Raw genomic sequence first — 27,118 nt, forward strand, 5'->3', positions numbered from 1 at the left:
CCAACTGCATTACCTATTGAGCCAGCCTGTTAACAGTTCACACATGTCAGCTCAACGTTAACTCAGTGGGAACGATGTAGGTAGCATACTAAGTAGATGTACATAGCTCCTCATAATTGATAATTGAGATCCATTTCAAGGAAATTGAGGTAGTACAGGCAGCGCTCGGGAAAGAAATGGAGGATTCCATACCTCTCCATGTCTGCCATGTCCAGACTCTCTCCATATTCATAAACAGATCACATGCACTTCTCCACTCCATAGCTTTAGCTTTCTTGATTTACTACAGAACCTCTTTTCTCTTCCAAGACCAAGATCCCAACACCAAAGCCACACCGTTATTTCTACCATGGCTTCTTGTCTTCGCTTCTGAGCTCCTCCTCTCTTTCACATGGCTCCTCGACCAAGCTTTTCGGTGGCGTCCAGTTACTCGAACGGTCTTTCCAGAGAGATTGCCAGAGGATGATAAGCTCCCAGCGATTGATGTGTTCATATGCACAGCAGATCCCGACAAGGAACCAACTGTGGAGGTGATGAACACTGTGTTATCTGCTATGGCACTTGACTACCCGCCCGAGAAGCTTCATGTATATCTTTCAGATGATGGAGGGTCTCCTATAACTTTGCATGGTATGAAGGAGGCTTGGTCTTTTGCAAGGTGGTGGCTTCCTTTTTGTAGGAAGTACAGACTCAAGACGAGGTCTCCGGAGGCTTATTTCTCGCCGGTTTCTAAGGATGATGACGAAGGTTCTGGGAGTTCCGAGTTCATGACAGAGAGACAGAAGATTAAGGTTAGTTTCCTCCCTGTGTGGTGGGCCAATACGTCTACTGTTTATTTACACAACTTTTTTCACAAATTCTTTCTCGCAGTTCTCTGGTAAGTTCTCAATTGTAAATAATAAAGTAGTGTTAGGGTTGAATTAATTATGTGAAAATTAGTATTACTTGATGAGTATGTGTACGTATGTGTCTATTAAGAGTTTTGATTTTGTATTCCCTAATTACTTGTGGACATTTTAGTTTTCTTTTGGCCATAAATTTCTACATATAGGTATAGCAGCCTCAAATACCTGATATGGTGATATTGGTGCAGGAAAGATACGAGATGTTTAAGGAATCAATAAGAGAACTAAGAGGAAGATTACTGGATCCAGTGCATGGCAGTGGGATCACTGCTCGAGATCACCCTTCTCTCATTGAGGTACCACTTTTCTTGTGTGGCAAAAAATTTATTTTATGCAGTGTGATTGAGTTATAATTGATAACGTGATTTAAATTCATATTTTTAAGTTATAAAAGCATATTGTGTAAACCCAGTGGGGTTGGCCAAGCGGTTCGGGGCTTGGTCTCAGAGTGCTTGTACTTGGTTCGACTAGGTGTGCTCCCTAGTTCGAGTCATGCTACCTGCACTTTGAAAAGAATTCCTGGGCCAGTGCTTTATCCCTTCGTGGGCCGACTCGGCACGAACAGTGATTAGTCTCTGGTTGAAAACTTTGAAGATACATTGTGGGAAACCAAAAAAAAAAAAAAAGCATATTGTGTGTAAAACATACGGTATATAACAAACATTTCCTTTCTTTTTCTTAGACCATGACTTTAGGGGTGTGCAAAAAACCGACGAACTGAAAAAACCGGTCGAAACCGATTGAACCATTGCCAAAATTTTGGTTTGGTTTCGGTGCGGTTCGATTTTGATTTCATTTTTTAAAAACCGAAATTTTTGGTTTCGGTTTTGGTGTTGGATTTTTTTACCTTGAAACCGGCCGAACCGACCGTATATATATATATATATATATTCATGTAGCTCTAGTACATAACTGATCAGTGCTTAGTGGTATGCTCCTTGTGGTTTGGCTAGCTAATCTTAGGTTTCAGCCTTCGCGTGGGATGTGTGTTTTTTGCTATTTAATTTTTTAAAAACCTAGAGCATGAGATAAATACAGAAATACCCCTCCCTTATTTTATTCTTCCCTTTTCTTTTCTTCAGTTTAGTAGCCCCCTTCCCCAACTTTTTCTCTCAATTTTTTTTTTCTGTCTTTTTCCTTGGAATCATCGATGCGACTGTTTGACACACACACATAGAGCAAAATGGAAGAAGAAGCTTTCTCAAGCTTTCTTCACTCAAATTCTTCAGTCTCTCTCTCTCTCTCTCTCTGAGTTTCTTCTCTTCGTTTCAGATCAATGAAGACCCACTGTAACAGATCTTTCGTATATTTTAGATTCTCATATAATCGGTGAGTTTGTTTTACACTTTAGGCTATGTTTGTTTTGTTTCGTTTATACTGTGATTTTTTTTTTTTTTCAAGTGAACGGTGATTTTGCTTTAGAGTGATTTGTGTGAAAGTTTTGAGCTTGTGGTTTTTATCAATTCTGAGTGTGATTTTATATGCTTTGGTTTTTGCTTTATCATTTGAAAAAGTGTGGTTTTGAAAATCTCAATAACCCTCTCTTTGAAAAACCGAAAACCGATCGAACCGGACTGAAACCAAAATACACCGAAACCGATTGATTTCCAGCCATTTCAGTAGTTTCGGTTGAGAATTTCACAAACCGAAATATTCAGTTTTAGTTGGCCATACCCATACAACCAACCGAAACTGAATCGAGCACACCCCTAGACTGTGTCCTAGTATCAAGGTTGTTTTGTGCAAGACAAAATCTATGAACACAATATTTTGTGATACAACTCTGATGTAATATATCTTACCAAAAAATATTTTAAATGATCAAAAAAAATTGTCAGTCTATATGAAAAGTGACAAACAATCTACTGCATAAAATAAATTAAATAATTGTAAAAAAGATATGAGAAAAATGGTGGTCTTAGAATTACTCTTTGTGCAAGCCTATTGGCCTTTATTGCTGGAATACAAATAAATTTTCAATACCCCATCAATTATTTCTCTGCATTTGGTTGATTTACTTTAATAAGTGAAAACCTTTCATCGATGTTTAGTATTTTGAAATTATTGCATGATATCTTCATTATCAATCCTATTAGCTACGTTTGTTTCAATGTACATAGTTAAGCAATCATTTATCCACTAATTTTCAGTTTGATTGATTTAGTTAAAATTTGTTAAGATCTCGATTTTTCTAAGATTTAAGATTAGCAAATTTTAGTTTTGTTGTTGGGCTAATTTAAATTTTTTCTCTGATCAATTTAGTTTGTTATTGAGATTTTTCTTTATGTTTAAAAGGGTCAAAATATTGTTAAGAATTAAGATGATCATATTTAAGTTTATTTAAGTTGGGCTTGAAGTTAGGGTGTTCAAATTTTTATTTGAAATTTCAAAACAGAAAAAATAAAATAAAAAATATTATAATAATTTTTCTTTTTAACAATTGGAGGGTTCATTTGAACCCCTGGTCTCCAAGCGGAGCCGCCATTGAAGAAATGACGAGGACAACTGCGGTACAAATTAAAGTTGCAATGAAAACGTGTAGCCTAATAGGAAGATTGAGAAAATTCATTTAGGGTATGTTTGGATATCGTTTATTTGCTGAAAACTGAAAACTTATTGCTGAAAACACTGTAATAAAATAATTTTTAAATGTGTGAATAGTGTTGTGGGACTCAAAAATGCATGGGTATGCGTATTTTGCTGAGTTTGGTGGTCCCATAAATAGTGCTGTAAGATCCAAAAAAAACATCAAATGCACTAAAACGCGCATTCAATGCTATCCAAACTTACACTTAAGCCTACATAAGTTATTTTTATTTCTTTCTCAAAAAAAAAAAAAAAAAGATATTTTTATTAATAAGAAAAAGGAAAGAATAAAGTATTAAGCACGCCCAATATTTAGGGGCTATTTGGTAGACTTGTTTAAATATATGTTTTCAGTTTTTAAACAATATTACACGCATTTTCATACATTTTTTTACCTACACATATTTTCAAAAAAACTAAAAATTGTTATTTAAACACATGTACCAAACAGGTCTTATAATGCTTTAAATATATAATTCGTCAAAGTGTAAAACTTTAACGGGGTCTAGGATGATTGTTTGATCTAGATTATTTAATTTGGTAGTTGGTACACAACACTAGGGGTGTCAATTCGTGTTCGCGGGTCGGGTTCGTGTCGTGTCGAGCCATAAGTACTCTGCTATATGGGTTGACCCGAACCCGACCTGTTTAGTAAACGTGTCAAGAATCCTCAACCCTAACTCGACCCGTTTATTAAACAGGTTGACCCAATCCGACTCGTTTAACCTGTTTAATTAATAATTCATATAAAAGTTAATACAAATAACTTGTTTAATAACTTGTTTGATTAATAGGTCATATATGACCTAAATAATCTATTATTAATTTTTATATATCTAAAATTAAAATATAATTACAGCTATAAATATAGTAATAAACATATAATTACAACAAAAAAATTAAGCAATAATAACAAAATTTAATGCTTTTATTATTTAAACGGGTCAAACAGGTCAGACGGGTTCACATGTGTGAACCCGAACACGACTCATTTATTAAACGGGTCAGCTGTGTCGACCCGAATATGACCCGAACTCATTTAGCCTCGACCCATGACTTGTTTATAAACGGGTTAGTCGTGTCGGGTTCGCGGGTCGTGTCAGATTTTGCCACCCCTACACAACACTTGCTATTAAGACAATTATGGTGTTGACTCGAGAAGGCTTAAGTCAAATTCGAGTTTGGCATTAATTGTGGGGTTAACTATCTCAAGAACTCCATTTACTCTCACTGAAAAAGACAAAATAATAATAATAATAATAATAATAAATATTCATTTACAGATTTGTCAAAACTCGACTGAGCTTGATGTGGGCTTTCCACCGTTTATTTCTTTATAGGTCATCTTTAGGATTCATTTGGTTAGAAGGGTGAAAGAAATAAGATGATAGAAAATAGTGGGATAATGGAAAAGTAAAATGATAGAAAATAGTTTAATTTTTTTTCATTTTTGTTTGGTTGGAAGTGGAAAAGTGGAAGAATGGAAAATATAAGTTTGTATAAATTTACTCATATACTTTAATTAAAAAATGATGGCCAATTAAAACAAAAAAATGACAAAAAACCAACAACAAAATAAAAGCAATAACCCAATTTATTAAAAAAAGAAAGAAATAATGTCCCAAAAAAAATCATGTCTAATTAAACCAAAAAAAAAAAAAAAAATTAAACAACTATCACCCACAGCCCAAGAAATAAAAATAAATAAATAAAGGAAGAAGGTAACTTCCAGGAAAGGAAAAAAAAAAAAAAAAAGACTTGGGAGAGGCAACATGCCCAAGAAAGGAAAAGAAAATTGGCAAAGCCAACGTGCCTAGGAAAGGAAAAGAAAAAAAAAAATCAGCAGAGGTAACATGCCTAGGAAAGGAAAAGTAAAAAAAATTGCAGAGGCCATGTGCAAGTACACATGGGCATTTTCGTCCATTAAGCAGCCTAATTTTCTCCCTTCAGTTTTCTCTCCATTTTTGGGAGAAAACTTTTTGGTGGGTTTGGAAAGAAAACACCTAGGACTCATTGTTTATTTTCCTTCATCTCCACCCAATCAAACACACTTCAAAAAAGTTTTTCTTCTCATTTTCTCTCCAAAGTTTTCCATCCACCTTATTTTACCTTCAAACAAACACACATTTAGAGCAATTGTTAATAAATCATAATAGAAAATTTTTGACACCATTTTTATGAGAAATATAAAAAGTTGTCAACAACATTTATTATTTTATCATTCTCCCAATAAAATATTTCTAAAAATAGCTCCTAAACCAATGCCCTTAGGGCATTGATTAACATTTCCCTTTATTTATTTTTGAAATATCATTTATTTATCGTAATAGTTTTCAAAGACTACATTATGGCACCTTGTACTTTAGGAAGTGATTTTTTTTTTTTTTTTTTTAATAAAATAGATTTTGCATTTAGGCTAGTGTTTGTTGAGGACATTTTTTTACTAAAATCGTGAGTTGAAGACATGATTTTAGTTCAAAAACTATGTGTAATAATGTGTATGCAATAGTTTTTATTCTTGCTATGGGGAGTAGATGAATCCTTGTCTAGGCCTTGGGCCTAATAATTGATTAGGCCATGGGAACGAACTAGGCCAAGCCTATATGCTTGATGGAGTCCCAGAGGGCAACGAGTTGTGAGAAAGAAGAAGTTGAACCGTTCCCCATACTTGAGAGAGGAAAACATCACAGGAAAACGGATCCCGTAGTGAAGGTGAGGGACAAACCTTACTAGAAGCAAGGTGCATGGATGATCTGCTTGTCGCTCCCAGACGATGCCCAGTACCACGAGAAACTTCCAAAACACGCAAGAAAGTTGAAGATTTTTACCTTTGCATCAACTTGGGAGCCCTCGCCTAACTTCTGTAGCATTAATTATGTCTGAGACAGCCTGAACAGAGAAAATATCCCTTAGAAGACAGAGCTCAAGGATAAGGGAGGGGAGGAAATCGATAAAGTAAGGAAAAATATCCCTGGGTGTTTAGCTAGCAACAGAACAGTTGTAGGGATAAGAATGAGAAGTGTGCCTATAAATAAGGGGAAGAAGCATAGTAAATGAGGTTCTTTTTAGGGGGGAGGGGGGGTCCGGAGAGAAAAAAGAAGTCAAGACAACCTAGGAGAAAGAGAGAGAATGTATAACACCATGGGGACAAGTGAGGAACTAGGATGTAATACTTGTAATACCATGGTAACGTGTACTTTGTCAATGAAATCAACTGTTTAAGCTTTCCATTGGAGAGTGTTTATTCCTTGTAGTTCTATTATAAATAAATTGTGTGAGACTTGTTAGCTGTAATCCACGGAAGTCCACGGGGACCAGTTTTTGTCCCCCCACAGTTGGCACCGTCTATGGGAATCTCTACTAAGCAGTAGGCTCAAGAGTTGGTTCACTTTCTATGGCAAATCGATCTTGGAATGGTCCAGCCCATCTAGAACGACCAAGCGTTTCAAAAGAATCTGTTCATGTGGATCGACATGTGAATTCTGAAGTTCATAAGGAGGCTCCACCACCACCTAGTCCATGTCCACAAGAAGAGTGGTCTGCTACCAGTACGGACAGTCCTTCACATTCTAGCAGGGAAATGGAAGTGGAAAGGCTAAGAGAGCAAGTGGTAGTGTTGTAGAGGGAAGCGAAGAGGGATAAGGAGTTACTTCGTCACATGAGTGAAGAACTTCATTACCAGAGAGGCTTGAGTCCAGCGCACAGTCATTCCCAAGGAGAAGAGCACATGGTTGGTGATAGGAATGGGAAGAGGGATAGAAGAACAACTCATCTCCACGAAAAACATGAGCAGTCTCCCCACAAAGAGAGAATGGTCTCTTCACCCCACAAGAAAAGCAGAAGGGGAGAGTAAGATAGGGAAAGACTTAAAAGCTCAATTCCTCAGCGCATAACGGTCCCTCACTCGAGTCCCAATGGCACCGCCAATCTTGGGAGATGATGCTATGGGCAAGGCATTGCAGCAAATATCTCAGTCTCCTTTTCTCTGAAGAAGTCGAGAAAACTGACCTACCACGTAGGTTTACAACGCCAACCTTCACAATATATGATAAGACAGACCTCGTGGAACATGTCAGTCATTATAACTAAAGCATGGCCATATACTCTAAAAACGAAGCTCTAATATGTAAGATTTTCCCTTCTAGCTTGGGGCCAATAACTATGAGGTGGTTTGATGGGCTGGGAAAATGGTCTATCCAAAGATATGATGAGCTGATCAGAGCATTTGGGGCGAGACTTGTGATGTGCAGTAGAACTTTGAAGCTTTTTGCCTCACTCCTTACAATGGCAATGAAGGAGGGGAAACTCTTAGAGCCTATTCGGATCGTTACTGGGAGTTATACAACGAGATTGAGGGAGATAACAAAGGAATTGCAGCCAGTACTTTTAAAGTGGGGCTCCCTATTGATTCTGATTTAATAGCTTCTTTGGCCTTGAAACCAGTAATGGATATGAACTAGTTGATGGGGCGAGTAGAAGAGTATAAGAAGTTAGAGGATGACCAGTTGCAGGATAAGACTAAGGCAAAAGCTCCTACCGTGGAGAAGAAAGAGGTTAAAACAGATCAAGCTCCATGACCACGGAGGGACTTCTTCCTTCAGCTTCAAAAGCCCAGATCAGAGATGGTTAGCTCAGTGTATAAAGAGCTCGAATACTGAATTGTGGAGAAGATAAAGAACAAGCCATACTTTTGTTGGCCGAAAAAAATGAGCGGGGATGTCACAAGGAGAAATTAAAGCCTTTATTGCTCATATCATCAAGACCTGGGGCACACAACTGAAGATTGTAGAACCTTAAAGGACCATTTACGTTAGCTTGAGAAGGCAGGTTATATGGGGAAATTCTTGGTACGGGAGGACTCTCACCCATAAAATCTAAAAGGGGCTAGTCCCTCAAAAGCTTCAGCCCTAGCTCGGGGGCTTATAAGGGTAATACACATAGCCAGTTAGCGAATGGAAACTACTCGTGCTCCATCTCGGGTATTGGCTGTGGGTTCGGCTTCTGAACCAGAATTGGATGGCCCTGTGCCCAAGAAGGGGTGTTGGGAAGATGAGTGCATTGGATTTATCGAGAAAGACCTCAAAGACATTCTTCAGCCCCATAAAGATACACTGGTAGTAACATTGCGGATCGGGGGCTTTGATGTCAAGAGGGTCATGGTAGATCAAGAAAGTGGAGCAAAAATCATGTATCCTTACTTATATGAAGGGTTAGGGCTTACCCCTGAGGATTTAACAACATATGATAGTCCCTTGGTAGATTTTGATGGAACTGTTGTTATGCTAGCTAGATAGGTGACTCTCCCCATGGAAGTGGGAGGAAGGAAGGAGATGGTCAACTTTATAGTGCTACACTCTTACTCCCCTTATATAGCAATCCTTGGGCGCCCTTGGATCCATGCCATGGGTGTAGTACCTTCATCTTTGCATTAGTAGGTCAAATTTCCCACCGAACAAGGTATTGCAAAGGTGCATGGGGATCAAAGTGTTGCTCAAAGATGCCAGGTAACTGCTGTGGGACATAGGAAGGAGGAAAAGCCTGAGTTAGCAGGTCCATTGTAGCAATTATAGCCTCCCCTCGAGGACATCTATGAGCGATTGGAGAAATACACATTGATCTCGGGGGTAAATACTTTCAAGTAAGAGCGATTCTCCCTACCTCAAAAAAAGTAGAGTTAATCTTGTTTTTAGTAAGCAATTTAGATGTGTTTGCGTGGAGTCCATATGAAGCACTAGGGGTAGATCCAAATTTTATCTGTCATCGACTTAATGTTGACCCTCGATGTCCACTGAAGAAGCATGTTGACTTCACGGATCTGAACAAGGCGCGTTCGAAAGATCCTTTTCTCATGCCCAAGATAATCCAACTTGTGGATGCAACTTTTGGCCACCCTAAGATGAGTTTTCTTAATGCATTTCAAGGGTAACATCAAATAGCTTTGGCCCTCGAAGACCAGGAGAAAACCTCTCTCATTACCCCTTCTAGAAATTTTTATTACAAAGTCATGCTATTCGGGTTGAAGAATGCGGGGTCCATTTATCAAAGAATGGTTACCAAGAAGTTTAAAGAGCAATTGGGAAGGAATATGGAGGCTTATATAGATGACATGATGGTAAAAAGTAAGGCCGTGGAAGATCACCTTAAGGATCTCGCAGAAACCTTCAAGACATTGCGAAAGTACCGTTTGAAATTGAATGCTTCTAAGTGTGCCTTTGGGGTTAGCTCAGGGAAGTTTTTGGGTTATTTGGTAACTCACTGAGGAATTGAAGTAAACCCAGATCATATTGTTGCCTTGCAGAATTTGAAATCTCCGAGGAACCCTAAGGAGGTCCAACGGCTTATTGGATGACTATGGCTCTCAATTGATTCATCTCACGGTCTGCAGATAAGTGTCGGCCTTTTTTCCAGTTGCTGAAGAAGTTGAAGGACTTTCAATGGATAGATGAGTGCCAGCAAACCTTCGATGAGCTTAATTGTACTTATCTTAGGCCCCCGTCTTGTTAAGACTTGTTCTCGGAGAGACATTGTGTATATGTACCTAGCCGTGACAGATCATGCGGTCAATGCGGTCTTGTTAAGGCTAGACCAAGAAATTCAAAAGCCAATTTTTTATATCAATAAAGCACTTGTGGAAGCTGAAACACATTACTTACCCTTGGAGAAGGCTGTGCTCGCAATAATCCATGTTGTACGAAAGTTGCCCCATTACTTTCAATCTCATATGGTAGTTGTGTTGATTGAGCATCCTTTGCAGGCATTACTTAGAAAGTCTAACTTCACGAGAAGGATAGCCAAGTGGGGGGCTTTTCTAGGAGCTTTTGATATTTAATATAAACCCCGCACCTCCATCAAGGGTCAACTTTTGGCAGATTTCGTGGCGGAGTTCACTCTTGGGCATCTTGAAATTATGCAAGTAAAGGGAAACAAGATATCAAAACCACGGGAAAGGATATGGAAAGTGTACATAGATGGGGCGTTGAATTGCAGAGGAGCATGAGCAGGTATCATATTGATCTCTCCAGAAGGAATCAAGGAGGAAAAGTCATTCAGGCTAGGCTTCTTGGCATCAAATAATGAAATAGAATATGAAGCTCTCCTTACAGGTACACTGTGATTCACGGCTGGTTGTTAGTTAGATTTCTAGAGAGTTTGAAGCTAAGGATCAAAGGATGATGAGTTAAAAGATGTTGGGATGTTAAAATCTCAATTTAAGAAGGTGGATATCTTGCAAATTTCTAGGGGCAACAACAGTCATGCCGATTCTCTGGCTACTTTAGCTTCCTTGGTGGCAAATCCTTTTTCGAGGATCGTATCAGTTGAGCTCTTACCCTTCTCAAGCGTCATTCCTTTAGGTAAGGACTTAAATCTTAAGCATACAGCCATCCATAAGTTGGATAGATCCAATGCTACCTACCTCCAAAACAGGACTCTTCCCGTGGATAGGAAAGAGGCTTAATGGATTAGACATAAGTCTCCACGGTATAGGGTGTTTGAAGAAGGGAAGTTATATAAAAGGTCATATTCGGGTTCCTATTTGTTGTGTGTGCACCTCGAGGCAGTTGAAATGTTTCTGGAGGAATTACATGAAGGAATATGTGGAAGTCATACGGGAGGAAGGTAGTTGGCTCACCAAGCCCTTACTTAGGGGTATTGGTGGCCAAACATGCAAAAACAAGCATTGGAGTTCTCTAAGAAATGTGATTAGTGCCAAATGTTTGCTCCTGGCATTCATCAGCTAGGGGGTCTTCTTAATTCTATATCTAGCCCATGACCATTTGCCCAGTGGGGGCTAGACATAGTGAGACCTTTTCCAAAGGCGATAGGTAGTAGAAAATGGCTCTTGGTAGCAAAAGATTATTTTACCAAATAGGTGGAAGCAGAGCCCCTTGCCAATATCCGAGAAACGGATGTTAAGAGGTTTGTATCGAAGAATATTGTGACGCAGTTTGGTGTGCCAAGGGTTCTCATATCGGACAATGGATTGCAGTTTGATAGCAAGGCATTTCGGTAGTATTGCGCGGAATTAGGAATAACCAACAAGTATTTTACCCTAGGTTATCCTCAAAGCAATGGTTGAGCTGAAGCAACTAATAAGTCTATTGTGGATGGGTTGAAGAAAAGGCTTGATGATTCAAAGGGACAATGGGTGGAAGAGCTACCGAGCGAGCTATGGGCATATCAGACTACTCTGCGGCACTCTACAAGAGAAACTCCCTTCTCAATGACATACGGGGCAGAAACTGTAATACCCGTGGAAACAGGGCTGCCAACTTCTCGAACAGTCGTATTTGAAGTGGAGAAAAATGATCAACCACTCTGCAAGCACTTGGACCTAGTAGAAGAGAATCACGATGTTGCTTCGGCAAAGTTGGCTAACTATCAACAAAGGATTAGCCAAGGGTATAAAAAGGGTATCAAGAATTGGGAGTTTATTCCAAGGGACTTGGTGCTTAAAAAAGTTTTGGGAAATACCCAAGATCCTACTATGGGAAAGCTAGGTCTGACCTAAGAGGGGCCTTATAGGGTCACATCCATCGTAGGGATTGGGGACTATCGGCTAAAAGACTTAGATGAGAGACCTATAGCAAGGCCATAGAATGTTTAAATTTGAAGAAATATTACTTTTGATTATTATGTAAGAAGATGTGAATTAATCATGCTACTATTTTGTCTGAGTTCAATGAATGGTAGTGAGTTTTGTGATGGCATGACTAGGAACACTAAGATTGCATGGAAAAGTAAACTCCATGGTACTAAACCCTATCTTTACCTCGGGTGAGTTTTAAGCTGAGTTCTCTACCTTAGCCTAACTTCAGGGTCATTAACAAAAAACGAACTTAAAACTTTATTGAAAGTAAATCTTGTGGTACTAGACCCTATCTTTGCCTCGGGTGGGTTTTAAGCTGAGTTCTCTATCTTAGCCTAACTTTAGGGTCACTAACAGAAAACGAAATTAAAATTTTATTGAAATTAAACCCTGAGTTACTAGAACTTGTCTTTGCCCCAGGTGAGTTGCGAACTGAGTTTTCTACCTTAGTATGACCCCATGGTCACTAACAGAAAACAAGCTAAAGACTTTACATAAGAAGAAAAACATGCTCCGTGATAATGGACTTCATCTTTACTACGGATGGGTCTCAAACTGTTACTTTATTTAGTTTGTCCATATGGACACTAGTGAAAGGCATGGATGAGACTTGATAGTGCGTAAGGGATGAGTTCCACAAAGCAAGTATCCCAGGTAAGTGATTAGCTAAGGTTATTGTTTTAAGTTTGATCTAGTAGTCAACTATCAGACATTATCAAAACTTAGAAAATTATTAATATGACAGAAAGCTAATGGCATTTCCTCTGTAAGAAAAACCATGAAAAATAATCACCATGTCTCTAAGCAACTCGGTCACAGAAGTATGAAGCATAATTAGGTGCAAAAACTTCGAAATACTTAAATGTATAAGAGTTTGAAACACTTAAATAAATTAAGTACAAAACAAGGGCCCCCAAAGTTGGGCAAAATATTAAGATGTTCTTATATTAACTAGAATGGAAAGAGAGTTAAACATGAGGAGGCTCCTCGGTGGAAGACACAGGAGCAGAGCTAGTCATCTCTCCCCCCAATGCTGCAGTAGGTCTTGCCCCTTCAACCTCTCGGATGGGAGATTCATCATTCATGATAGCTTGGATCTTGGGGTTAGGAAGGATAATCAGCTCCACGGGAATAGGCATGCTACTCTCCAACCTTAAAGAGAATGAAGCCTCTACTTGTAGTTTGTCAAGGGCAGTAACCCATCCCTTGGAGAAGTAGACTTGGAGATTCTGTTGAATTTCTGGCTTCATGGTGGCAATGCAGTCATATTGGTCCTAGTAGTAGGCCTTTTGGATCTTTGCACCATCAGCTGCCACGTAGCCTTTCAGCTCGGTGTCTTTGTCTGCAAAGGCCTTTCTTGAGTCTTGGAGTTCCTTCTCAAGGGCCTCTACTCTCTCTATGATGGCCTTAGTATTCTCTTCAGCCTTGGACCTCAGCCTCTCTAACTCTAAAACCTTGTTCATGACAACTGAGATCTTCTTTAGAAGATCCTCATTGTCATTACTCAATTCCTTGGCCTTAGCAGCTTGGTACCTTTCTTTGATTACCATGGAAAATTGATATCCCTGCCATATGACAAAGGTAGTGTTAAAATTATTATTTTTTGAATGAAGTAATAAAAAAGAAGTTAAAAGAGCAATAAGGAGCCAGGGAAAAGTTTATTACCATGATGGCTTCCCTCCTCATATTGAGCAAGAGGGACTCGTCATCCCACTTAGCCTAGTGGTTCATGTTTATTGGAAGCAAGAGAGCTTCACCAACACTTTCAGCTATCTTGCCCCTGCGAGCTTCTCTTTAGGGCCTAACCCTATTTGTTGTAGGGAGGGGAACCTTGTTCACCATGAAGGTGTAGACATAAACGGGAGCCCCCGTGGCATTAACCTGAGAGTCCCCTAGGTTGGGGGGGGGGGGAGGTGATGGGAGTTTTCGGAATCAGGAACTATAGAAGACTGGTTTGCTCCCCTAGGATGCTTACGACTAGCCCTAGTTTCACAGGTAGAAATTGCAGCTACCATGGTGGTTAGAGTTGCTTGAGTGGCTGTCGGAGCATTAGTAGTTGGGGCAGGAGGGGCTTGAGTCCTAGGCACAATTAGAGTGGCCAAGAGTTGGGCAAGGGTGACCCCACTCCTTTGAAGCGTCAACTCGGTAGGAAATTTGTCTAGTGGGATGGCTTCCTGAATGTTAAGTTATTCTCGAGAAGGCGAAGGACTGCAGGAAGGAGCATGACCCATTTTCTTCTTCCTTTGGTGTCGTGGACGGTCAACTGGAGTTGGCATTGCAAAACTAACTCCAAGATTCGCAGGAGTGAAGGTAGGAGGAGAGTTGCTCTGATATCTTCCTTCTTCTAGGCGGACACGTTTAGAAGGGGATAAGATGTATCCCTTGCAGTGAATGTCTATGAATGAAAGTAGTGGGTACCTTAAGGTAATGACCTTTCTTGTGGCTTGGAAGTTTCGATGCACGGGGGAGTAGCCGAGTATCAAGTAAGCTGCATGGAGCTGACCGTTGGTGTAGGGGTAAATTGGAGATCTCAGTAACCTATTCAAATCCGTGGAGTTGATTAGTTGCCTTTTCTTCTTGAAGGCGTGGTCCTCTGAAAAAGAAACAAGCAAAGGTTAGTCATGTAGAATGTGAAAGACAACTCAGGAAAAAAGACACAATAATAATAGTAAATTAGTTAAAAGTAAATCCTATTAAGTCTATCCACCTACTTTACTCGCACTAGTGGGGCAATGGATTCCGCTAGGGTACCCTTTCTCGAGACAATCAGATAGTCTCCCTCTGTCTCTTTGTTGAAATTTGGAAGGCCTAAGATAAGCCTCACCTCCTCGTGCCGAATCTTAAAGTAAAACCTGGAGGTTTTACTATTTTGAAAACTATAAATATAGTTGATATCGTGCTCGTTAAGCTTCAATCGGAGCTTCTTGTTAAGGGTATCTACACTACTGACAATCTTAAATACACTGGGGGTACATTGGTCAGGACAAACCTTAAAGTGGTGCATAAAATTGGTGAGCAGGTCACTCATAGGAATCCTAACTCCTCCTTCTACAATAGCAACGAATGGGGTTACCACTCTGCCCTCCCCCCTAGAGAGTATTGCCTCGGATTTCGAGCAATACCTCACTTCAACATCCTTGGGGAAGTTGTACTTCCTTCTAAACTCTCATAGACTCTCAGGAGTATCAACCATAGGCCTAAACTTCCCCATAGACTAGAAAAGCTCTACGATATGGGTTGAAATGAAAAGAGGAGGAAGAAACAGAAAAAGCTAGGAAAGAAGTTGATGAGGCGAAGCTAAATTCATAAGAAAGAAGAGGAGGAGATGCACTTACAACAGAACAAGAAAGCAAAGATGCTCTAGAGATCACTTGAAGGTCACCGGAGAAAGAGGTTGTAGAGAGAGTTTTTAACTTTTTGGGTGTTTCTGGCAATAGATCAGTAAAGAAGAAACCAACTTTGGAGGTTTGAGCTCTTTATATAGAGGGAGATAGGGGAGAGGAAGGGACAAATAGAAACCCTTCCTTTCCCGCCCGTTATTCTGTTTTCTAAAATCCCCATCTAACTATCCATTAATGACGCGTGCCAATGATCGTGGGGTTGGGAACTCGGGCGTGTTTGCGGCATTAATTGCCTTACGTCGCCACTTTTCATAAATGTGAGTTAATGATTGTTTTGTTTTTTCTTGAACCACAATCCCCACTTCAATGATAATGACGTGGAGATCGTGGGGGGCTATTGTGAGGAGTAGAAGAATCCCTATCCAGGCCTTAGGCCTAATAATTCACTGGGCCATGGGAACAAACTGGGTCAAACCTATATGCTTGAAGGAGCCCTAGAGGGCAACGTGCTATGAGAAAGAAGAAGTTGAACCATTCCCTATACTCGAGAGAGGAAAACATCACGGGAAAACGGCTCCCGTGGTGAAATTGAGGGATAAACCTTACTAGAAGCAAGGCGCACGGATGATCTGCATGTAGCTCCCAGTGCCTAGTATCAGGGGGAACTTCTAGAACATGCAAGAAGGTTTAAGATTTTTACCTCTACATCAATTTGGGAGCCCTCACCTAACCTCTGTAGATTAATTACGTCTAAGACAGACTGAACAGAGCAAATATCCCCCAAAAGACAGAGCTTAAGGATAAGGGAGGGGAGGAAACCGATAAAGTAAGGAAAAATATCCCTAAGTGTTTAGCTGGCAACAGGACAGCTATAGGGATAAGAATGAGAAGTGTGCCTGTAAATGAGGGGGAAGAAGCATAGTAGAGGAGGTTATTTTTTGGGGGAGGGGGGGGGGGTTCTGGAGAGAAAAAAGAAGTCAGACAACCTAGGAGAAAGAGAGAAAATGTATAACACCACGGGGAAAAGTATGGAACTAGGATGTAATACTTGTAATACCATGGTAACATGTACTTTGTCAATGGAATTAACTGTTTGAGCTTCCCATTGTAGAGTGTTTATTCCCAATAGTTCTATTATAAATAAATTGTGTGAGACTTGTTAGCTGTAATCTGTGCAGGTTCACGGGGACTAGTTTTTGTCCCCCAACACTTGCATTTAAGGGGAGGAAAGTGAGAGAATGAGAAATTTGCTATGGAGACAATCATTTTTCACACATAATTTCACAATTTGTTGACTTATGTGATTGTGATTTGTGAGTAATTAATAAAAAATTATGGGTCCATATAAATAGGATTGGACAGAAAGTGTCCACCATCTACAATGATACACATTATATTGTAAAATTAGATATCCAATTGGACAAAGTTTAGTTACAAAACTGGTTGTAACTTTAAGCTATAACCTTACTCAATAAAATAAACATACTACATATTTTGAAAATCTAATTGTTAAATTACATATTCTTTACGCTTTTAATACACATGTAAAAATTTTTATCAATCGGATATTATTTATTATGTGATCTATACGCTTATATTTTATGTATAATTTTAAATTACAAAAACTTGCAATTTAAACAGTTTATTGATGACATTGCTATTGATATTTAATGTTTTAGAAATTTTACAAGCATAAAGGATATAAGAAGAAGATATAATCCAATAGTGGATTTATCAGAATTCATTTCCAATAAAAAGATATTGAGTAATATTATATTTTAAATTTATAACCAATTTTGTAGCTAAAACTTCATCTTATCTAATTGGGTGTGTTCTTGAAATTATTCGAGACAAAGTGTGGAAGGTAAAAAGAAGATGATTTTTTTTTTTCTTTTTTTCTCTTGATTGTCTTTGACATGCATGTGGCTTGTTTCACCCAATGTTATTGATTTCGTTCCATTCTAGCCGGAACGACCGGAATATCTTGTACTGGAATGCAAACTAATATGGTAATACCACATATTTCACCTTGGATTAAATTCCAGACAGTTTCGTTGTCCTACTCCTTTAGTCTTCCACCAATGCATGTTCTGTCCTCCATTTGCTTTAAAATTTTTCTTTGTCTTGTTTTGGTGAGCCCCACATAATATAATACCATACCTTCAATGCTCTTTCGCTCGCTTGTGTTTTAAAATTTTAAAATTTCCTTTGTTTTGTATTTTTGCAAAGTTATGAATACTGTTTTGGAACCTATTTTGATTTGTCCATTGGAATGAAATGTTTCAGTATCGGCCTATTTTGACATACCGCTGAGTACCGTTTCAGAGTTACCATTATTATTTGAAAGCTCGAAAATGTGTTAAAAACACAAGAGCTGTTTAGACCCCCAAATTAAAGTTACGGCTCGATAGATTTTACACTAACTTAATTCTAAGTGCAAAATAGTGTAAATGCGAGCGGATAAACAAACAAGTTACTCTAATCCATAATCAAGACAACACAGCAGTAAAATGGAATTTAAAAGAGTAGGAAAGAGAGATACAAACACAAAATAACATGCCGATGTGTTATCAAAGAGGAAACCGAAGAACTCGACGAAAAACCTCTCCACCGCCCTCCAATCGATCCACTAGAAAATTAGTTGGGATACATGGATTAGCAAAAGACCCTCCAAGCCTAATCTACTCGATGTATTTAGCCCTCCAAGCTCCTACTCCAACAAGGTTTCTCGGAACCGTGTCTTGTCTAGTTCTCCGGATCCCGCCACAAGCTCTATGTTGCATCTGCCATCCTTGGCTTCTTCCAATACTTTCCAGCAGCACCACCAAAACCTTACTTGACACTCTTAAAAGGTGTGGTAAGTATTTGGGCTATCAACTTCTCAATGGTATGGAAATGGAGATGTAGGAGTTGAGGAAAATCCACAAGCAATTGTGTAGAGGATTGTGGGTATAACAATCTCTAACTCTCAAGGTGTTTGGCTAGGGTTTTCTCTTAGAAGCACTATTCAACATTTGTGGGTAATATGGGTATAAATTGTGTAGGCACAGAAAGTATGTATCAGAATTAACAGTCTGGTAAAACAAAATGTCTCGCGGGTGTCTCGCGAGAAGGCCTTACCCGCGAGATACTCGCGAAACATAGTTGTCTCCATCCTATCCTAACTCTTCGCATTCTAGCATGTGCAAGTCACATGGGTCACTTCGCGGGATGCTTAGTCGCGAGATACCCGCGAAAACTCTTCAGTCTTCAATTGCTTAAGTCTTTACACACTCTCTCTCTCTATCACACAACCCTTACGATCAAATCCCACAATAAATACAGGGTACAAAAGATTGAATAAAATTACAATCAAATTTGGCACGGAATTAAAGCCAACAAAACACATAATTGTAAATTATAACTTTACATTATTGATAACAAAACCCAAATAAATTATTAAAAATTTTAAAGTTATAATTTATAAGTACATATTTCAACTAATATGTAATCCTTAAACCCAAATATCAGTTTAATATCATGTGGTGTGGGGATCAAAAAATAAAACAAAGGAAAATTTTAAATTTTAAAACACAAGTAAACAAAAGAGCATTAAAGGAAGAGTATTATATTCCATGGGGCTCACAAAAACAAGACAAAGAAATTTTTCTTAAACCAAGTGGAGGACAGAGCATGCATTCGTGGAAAAGTAAAGGAGTAGGACAATATATAGCACAAATAACAAAGTAAAAAGAAGAGGCAGGTTGGCATTTGATAGAGGAGTGAAAAACCCAAAAGAAGGAGGTAGGATTTTTTATTTTTTATTTTTATTTAAAAAGTCAAATCTGGTTCCGACCGAAATTGACGGGTACAACAATAATACCCCGAAACTGGTTAGAATTTTTATTTGAGATGGAACATGTGGTATTATTGTATCGGATTGCATTCTGATACGAGATATTCTCATGGTTTTAAAAATCGGACCAGACCGACCGGTTCAATCGGAAAACAGATATCGATCTGGTATGGTTCTCATTAAAAATCAAAAATTGAAGAAAAAGCAAGAAAAACAGGAAACTACAAGTTCAACCAAGAAAACTAAGAACTAGTGCAGTTGAACCGGTTCTTGTATCTAAAGAATAATAAGAAGAAAAACTAGAATAAAATGGTACAAACTTCTTAGATTTGCACTGAAATGAGATGGGGGAAAATCTCTAATCTGTGGATAAAAAAAAAAAAAAATCTATTAGATGATACGTCTAAGAAAGTTGTGCTTTGAGCTTTGATTGGAAAAAAATGTTGAGGAAGACGATCAAGAACTTACCTTGGAAAAGGGAGAGACAAAGGCCCATTTAGTTAGAGATTTTTAGTATTGTTATTTAAGTGTTATGAAAATATGTGTAGATTAAAAAGTATTGTGAAAATACATATTTTAGTGTTTAAATACTGAAAACTATTGTTTAAACAACGGTACCGCAAAAATCCTCTTGAGATTTGAGAGAGAGCAGAGGAGAGGATGTCTACTGCATTAATTACCGAAAAAGTGTGGGGAAAGGAAACTGAGAAGTAAAAGCTAAAAGGAGTTTGAATCTGATTTGATGGTAGGCGGTAAAGTGTGGTGATAGATTTAAGCAGAAAAAAAAAAAAAAAATGTAAACGTGTGACTAGGAAAGTGGGAAAAAAAAAAAATGAGTGACTTGTCTAGTCATTTGAAGTTTTTTGGACTTTGGCTTAGAGTTTTTTTTTTATTTTTTTTAACAGTTAAAAGTTAAAGTTAAACTATTAAACAATTTTCCTCAAAAAAAAAAAAAAAATTTATAATGTACTTTGTAAATAACAAACCATACTTTCTCAACAATTGTAATTTAAAAAAAAAAAAAAAAGGAAGCATAAAGAAAATTTTTCAATTTTTAATATTTTCTTAATATAATTTATGAAAAGTAAAAATTCACATAAAAATTATTTGAATATTTTAAATTATATTAATTATGATATCATCAATTCAACCATGGTCGAACTAGAAAATCAATAACCAGTTTCTTTTTTGGTTTTTAGTCTATTTTAGTTTTTAAAACCATGGATATTCCAGTTGTTCTGGTTGGAACAGAATGAAATCAATAAAATTGGTTTTTTGAACCCCACACCACATGTTATTAAACTGATATTTAGGCTTAAGGATTACCTATTAGTTGAAATATGTACTTATAAGTTATAACTTAAAATTTTTAAATAATTTTTATATTTAAATAAGGTAACTCTAAAATAGTATGCTTAAATAAGTCAGTACCAAAACATTCCCTTTCAATGACCAAACCAAATCGGATTCCGAAACAGTATCCATAACTATGGTTTCACCTAAACTTTTATTTAAACAAACCCATTGTCACTCTTTAAACCCGGGCCTGGAAAGCATGAATCACCTAAATATTCAACCTGTATATGTCTCTATATCATACAGAAACCATGAATCAAATCAAATATTATATAATAAAAACTCTGTAAAATTTCCTCAATCAATAAGAGCTCCAATGAGACCATTCCACTCTATTTCTCAATACATAACTAAAACTTTTGCAAATAAAGTCTCCCATCCAACTAAGCTGCTACTGTCTTTATCTAAGGAATATCTGCTTCCCGATTACCTTTGCCATCTGAAAGAATGGGAATTAAGGGGGATTGAGATACTTTAGTAAGACTGTAAGAGGACTTGCTAACCTCGGATGTGGGAACGAACCTGTTCAGAAAATATTACAATTTTTTTTTCTTTCACAAAATCACTACTTTGCAAGTGTAAAGATCACAAAAGCAATTCATAAAAATACAGGAAAACATTTCTTATAATGTCAATAGGGTCACAAAATATGATACATCATCAAACATAATCACATAAAACAATTCCCTAGGTCTTTCTACTCGTGGTCAATGTTTACACCCCATTGACAAGTTTTGCGGTCTTCTCTTTGGGACTGAAACCCTTTCTTTGGCATGGCTCTCTCTTTGGAACCGAAAGTGGGCTGGGATCCCTCTTTGGGGATTACCTACAGTTTCATGATTCTATTCACGACTTGCCTTATTAGGGTTTCAAAACTATTTCTTAAAGTGCCCACAACCAATATGTTTCAAAACAAATCTTAAGAAAAAGATTCAGTAAAAGTGTACAACCTTTGCAAAATAGATAAGTTAATATCATGATATTTCCATATCTTTGCAAGAAAAAATGAACATAAAAAATCATAAAACTTCATGAGTAAAAAAATAGGAATTTCGCAAGACAATGTCTCACCACAATAATTTTGCAAAGTATTCATAATCCCTTTTCTCAAAACATCATGACTAAAATTGAGCAATGACTTTTTCAAAGCAAATGATAGGCAACTAAAACCATAATATTTATAAAATATTCATACCCTTGTAATGTCTCATCAATACATACATATATGTTCATATAAAACTCAGCACATCCCACGATATTTTAAAAAGTAATCAATTAAGGCTTTCTTGTAATATCAGGATCAAATATTTCGAGAGTAAGAAACAACATGTATACATAAATGTAACTATTTCTTCGTTATAACCATAGTTTTGATAGTCAAAACATGCAAATACCACTTACCTGAGTTACCTCTTGAATTCACAAAATGCAATCAACCACTCTTACGTCACAGTAAGGCCATAGAATTAGAACCTAGCAATACCAAAACAAAGGCCTATCAATTTACACAAATTCTCTACTGCATATATTATTCCAACGTGTTTCCATGGTAATAACATAGACAACACTATTGTAAGGCTTTTAGACCCCAGCCTCAGATTTAATCAACTTTTAACTAAATAATTAATTAGATTAATTATGAACTTGATTAATAAGATTATCACATCAAACAAGCATAAATCACAAGAACACCAAGAATGATGATTCGCAAAAACTTTCAAAATTATGGTTTCATAGTAAAAAATTTGGAGATGATTTAACTTGAATAATCCTCAAGGCAATATTTCACTAATAGAATTGAAGTTTGTATAATAAACTTAACCTTAAACCTACTGCTACCTCATGTAGTACTTACTAGTATGACCACACGTAGCTCCAAATCTATGGACTCTTTTATTGTAAAATTGTTTCACACAAATACACCAGTATGTGACATTGAGATCATCTCCACTCAAAGATTTAAACCAGCAACTGTGGTTGACTTGATGCAACAACTTTGTTTTATAATTGGATCTGTTATTTGCACAAGTTCTCCAATTGTAGCTTCAAAATGGTATTGAAAATCTCTAGATTTGTATACAGAGTACTACCCTCTTGAATGTGTAAAAACGTGCTCTAGTGTTTTTATTTAAATATCCTTAAGTTCCATCAAAACTCTAGATCAAACGGCTAAAAGAAAAAGCCTGATCTGAAATTTACACAAATCTCGATTGGTCGAGATAAGTGAAACTTTTTTAGCGGTTTAATTTTTCTGATTTCTTAAATCTTCAATTGCGTTGAACTTCATTTTTTTTGTTTAATTGAATGTTTCTACACTAAACAACTAGACAAACTAAGCTCTAAAATGTTAAAATTGTTCATGGTTGCCAACCTAAAAATATATACTTTACAACTATTATTTCTATTGATTTTTTTCATTTTTTTAACTGCTATCCACTTCATTTTTAGCATGTATTTTCGGTTGTTCTAGCCCCCGATATGTTCCGAGATCCATTATTCATCGAAAAGTTTAGAAGAATTCTATGGTAAGCCAAATAGTTTATCATACACCTAATCCATGTTGTCTAATATTCCCTTACACCGCCTGCTATACTAGATAAGTTGATAAGCTAAAATCTTAGTATCTTTGCGTATAGAGAACCGCTTGTAGCAATACTCAATTGACAAATCTATTTGCTGCTAGTGACCATAAATTAAGCACTTGACTGGTTAATTTACTTGAGGACAAAATCGGATTACATACATCAACCCCTAACAATACCTATTCTAAATCAAAGATGTCCACAGGTCAAATTCGTTTAAACTAGGTGGATTTGATCCCCACTAGAAGTTCTCTTGGATATATATGAAATAGCTCGAAGGCGTCAAATGATCTAACAAGGGAGAAGATGTATGTTTGTTGAAGAATTATTAATGTGGCTTAAAGTAATCTCCTGGGAAATGGTATAAACAATTTGAGTTATTCATGGTGACACATGAATACATGCACTTGACTGGTATTGCGTGTTGATTATAGAGTACTTGTTGATGATTTTTATATCTTTCTTACTTTAAATTGTAATTAAGAAAATTTTAAGCTGAAGTCTTTATTGAGTAATAATGAATTTGACACAAAGTAATTGGACTTATCAAGAAGATCCTTGATATAGAAATTCGACACGAGAGAGGGGCCGGAAAATTCTGGTTATCCCAAAGGGTATATCTTGAGAAAGTGTTAGAAGGTTTAGCATGCTGAATACTTAAACCTAATAGTACACCGCTTGCTTCCAATTTTAAATTATCGCCACAGATACGTCTTAGTTTAGATAAGGAGTCAAAATGCAGTTGGGTGTTTTTATGTTGACTGCTATTTCTTATGTTGTTAGTGTTTTTATGTGAACCTTGACTGGTATTTCTTATGTTGTTAGTGTGGTAAGTAGGTATATGATAGATCCACGAAAAAAAGCATTGGAATGTATTAAAATGTATTTTCAAGAATCAAGTAGGCACTCATGACTACAAGGTGGCATTTGATCTGAGACCTTGTATAGAATCCATGTGTTATGTTGATTTCGATTAAGAAAAGGGATATTGATTTTATTAGATCAATGACATGTTGTCTTTATGTTTGCTAGTGGCATAGTTTGCTGGAAGTTTACTCTATAGGATACAATTTCTGTATCCACTATAGAGTCAGAATTTATTGTAGCAACATAGGCAACAAAAGAAGTATTTTGGTTCAAAGTACTGCTTAATGTTCTTGTTTTTAACAAGACAATATGATGTTGCACTGTGATAGCTACAGTGTAATTCATTGGACAACGAATCAAGTATAACATACATGAACAAAGCATATTCAATAAACTAAATATAAGATGCTAAAGCAAAAAACTTTCAGCCTCTTAATTTCTTCCTCTCCTTTTATATGTTTTAATATTCCTTCCTTTTTCTATCATTCCTGCCATATAATATTTAATTTTGCGAGTTTGACAGGTGATACAGGATAATTCCAATGATAGAGTGCAAGTAGACCAAGTTAAGACGCCTCTGCTTATTTATGTTGCTCGTGAAAAAAGGCCTTCTCATTCCCACCATTTTAAGGCTGGAGCACTCAATGTCCTTGTATGAGTACTCTTTCCCTGCTATATATACTTATTCAGTATCATTTATGCATCAAGAACTTGACAAGTATTATTGCAGCAACGAGTCTCGTGCATGATAAGCAATTCCCCTTACATACTAGTGCTGGATTGTGATATGTATTGCAATGACCCGACTTCAGCTAGACGAGCAATGTGTTTTCATCTTGACTCTAAGTTCTTGCATTCGCTAGCTTTTGTTCAATTCCCTCAAAGATTCCATAATATCAGTAAGAATGACATCTATGACAGTCAGTTGAGATCGGCATTTTCGGTATGGAAACAAAAATTGAATACTTACATATGCATGTACGAGGCTTTAAGACTGGATGAAGACAAAAATTTTCAATATTGGCTTAAATTTATACCCTTTTTAGGTACTGTGGCCAGGTGCAGATGGGCTCCAGGGACCGATCTTGTCTGGTACAGGTTTTTATATCAAGAGAGTGTTATTATGTGGAGGTTCTATACAAGGTTTGTTGGATTTTGTCTCTTTCCATTTAATTATAGATAGGGGTTACATGAATATTTCAACTGAGAAGTTGGTGTGGAAGTTACACTTTTTGCAGTTAAAATATTGTTTGCCTTGACAAAAAAATGTCATGATGATTGCTTGATTCTAATTTCGTCACTTATTACTAATATGAGAGACTGATGCTAGTTCCACTAATTTTACTTTCTAGATATCGATCTTGAGGAACTTAAACATTCATTTGGTTCGTCGAATGAATTAATCAAATCCCTTCACGGAAACTACAAGCCTTATGTGATTAATGACCAGCACGGATTGCTAGAAGAGACTCGTTTATTAGCCTCGTGTACCTATGAAAATGACACTAAATGGGGCAAAGAGGCAAGTAGACCTAATGAGATATTCTTTCACTATAGGAAAATGCTAATTATATTACAAATTTTACTGTATAAGCTATACAAACTAATGTGACAATATGTGCAATTAGTAGATCAAAAGCTTAATAAATAAATATCTAAATTATATTTTGTAATTGGTAACACGATTGTATTGGTAATATAGTAAAATTTGTAGAATTCCTATCATCTCCCTTTCCTATATTAGTTTTTCAATTATAGACAAATGATATTACATATAAAATATTTTGACTTCTCATTTGCAGGTTGGTTTCTTATATAATTCTGTGCTGGAAGATTACGTTACAGGGTTCACCTTACATTGCAAAGGTTGGATTTCGGTTTATTGTGATCCATTGAGGCCACAATTCTTAGGAAGTGGCACCACCAATTTGAATGACTTCTTGATTCAAGGCATGAGATGGAGCTCTGGGTTGGTTGAAGTCAGTTTCTCAAAGTTCAGCCCTCTTATATATGGACCAACAAGAATGTCTATTTTTGAGAGCTTGTGCTATGGACAACTTGCATTTTACCCCATTTCATATTTCTTGTCATTATGGTGTTTTGCTACTATTCCTCAGTTATGTCTACTTAATGACATCCCATTGTACCCTAAGGTAAGAATATAGACACATTTCTATCATGCCCTCTTGTTACTTTACTTTTAATAGTACATAAAACATTTTCCACGTCTTGCATGTATCTTCATCGCTCAACTAGCACTTCCTAGGATTTTCAATGAAGATTTCTAAGATTCAAATTCCCCCTAATTATGAAGTTCCCCCCCCCCCCCAACCCCAACACCCCCCAAAAAAAAAAAAAAAAAATTCCTATTTCCTAATAATCATCAATACTTGTTGACAGGTTTCAGACTCCTACTTTGTTATATTTTTGTTCATCTTTTCATCAGCCATTTCCAAACATTTACAAGAGGTTCTTTCAACTGGAGGATCATTCCAAACATGGAGAAATGAACATAGGATATGGATGATGAAGTCAATTACATCTCACTTATATGGAAGCTTAGATGCTATTATGAAGAGGATTGGAATGAGAGAAGCCAGTTTCTTGCCCACCAACAAAGTTGAGGACGCTGAACAAGTGGAACTATACAAAATGGGCAAATTTGATTTCCAAACATCTAATATGTTTCTTGTTCCTATGGTTTCTCTAATCATCTTGAACATGGTTTCCTTCATTGGTGGACTTGTGAGGGTGATCTTTGTGGGCAATTGGGACCAGATGCTTGTGCAAGTTTTCATCTCATTCTATATCTTAGTTATGAATTTCCCAATAATTGAAGCAATGATAATGAGGAAGGATAAGGGACGTGTTCGACCATCAGTCACTATATTATCAGCTATGTTTTCAACTATTTTCTTGTTACTGGGATGTATCATTCTCTGTTGCTAAGGGTAAGAATTTATTTAGTGCACATTTCAAATTTGTTTTTTGCTACTAACTATAGCAATATTTACATGCTGAATTCAATAAATAAAAACTTCTTTATTTCTATTATTTTA

The 27,118-nt window shown here is 37.0% G+C and overlaps 1 protein-coding gene across 1 annotated transcript; it reads left to right on the forward strand.

Moving 5' to 3' along the window:
• LOC115994925 (cellulose synthase-like protein G2) lies at positions 1 to 27,118 on the forward strand. Its single transcript, XM_031119266.1, has 8 exons — positions 1 to 791; positions 1,094 to 1,201; positions 24,583 to 24,711; positions 24,790 to 25,002; positions 25,106 to 25,202; positions 25,412 to 25,581; positions 25,862 to 26,212; positions 26,460 to 27,118. The coding sequence occupies exons 1-8, from the start codon at positions 177 to 179 to the stop codon at positions 27,006 to 27,008; spliced, it is 2,232 nt and encodes a 743-aa protein (XP_030975126.1). The 5' UTR covers positions 1 to 176; the 3' UTR covers positions 27,009 to 27,118.

The sequence above is a fragment of the Quercus lobata genome, chromosome 6, assembly GCF_001633185.2.
Source record: "Quercus lobata isolate SW786 chromosome 6, ValleyOak3.0 Primary Assembly, whole genome shotgun sequence".
Classification (NCBI taxonomy): domain Eukaryota; kingdom Viridiplantae; phylum Streptophyta; class Magnoliopsida; order Fagales; family Fagaceae; genus Quercus; species Quercus lobata.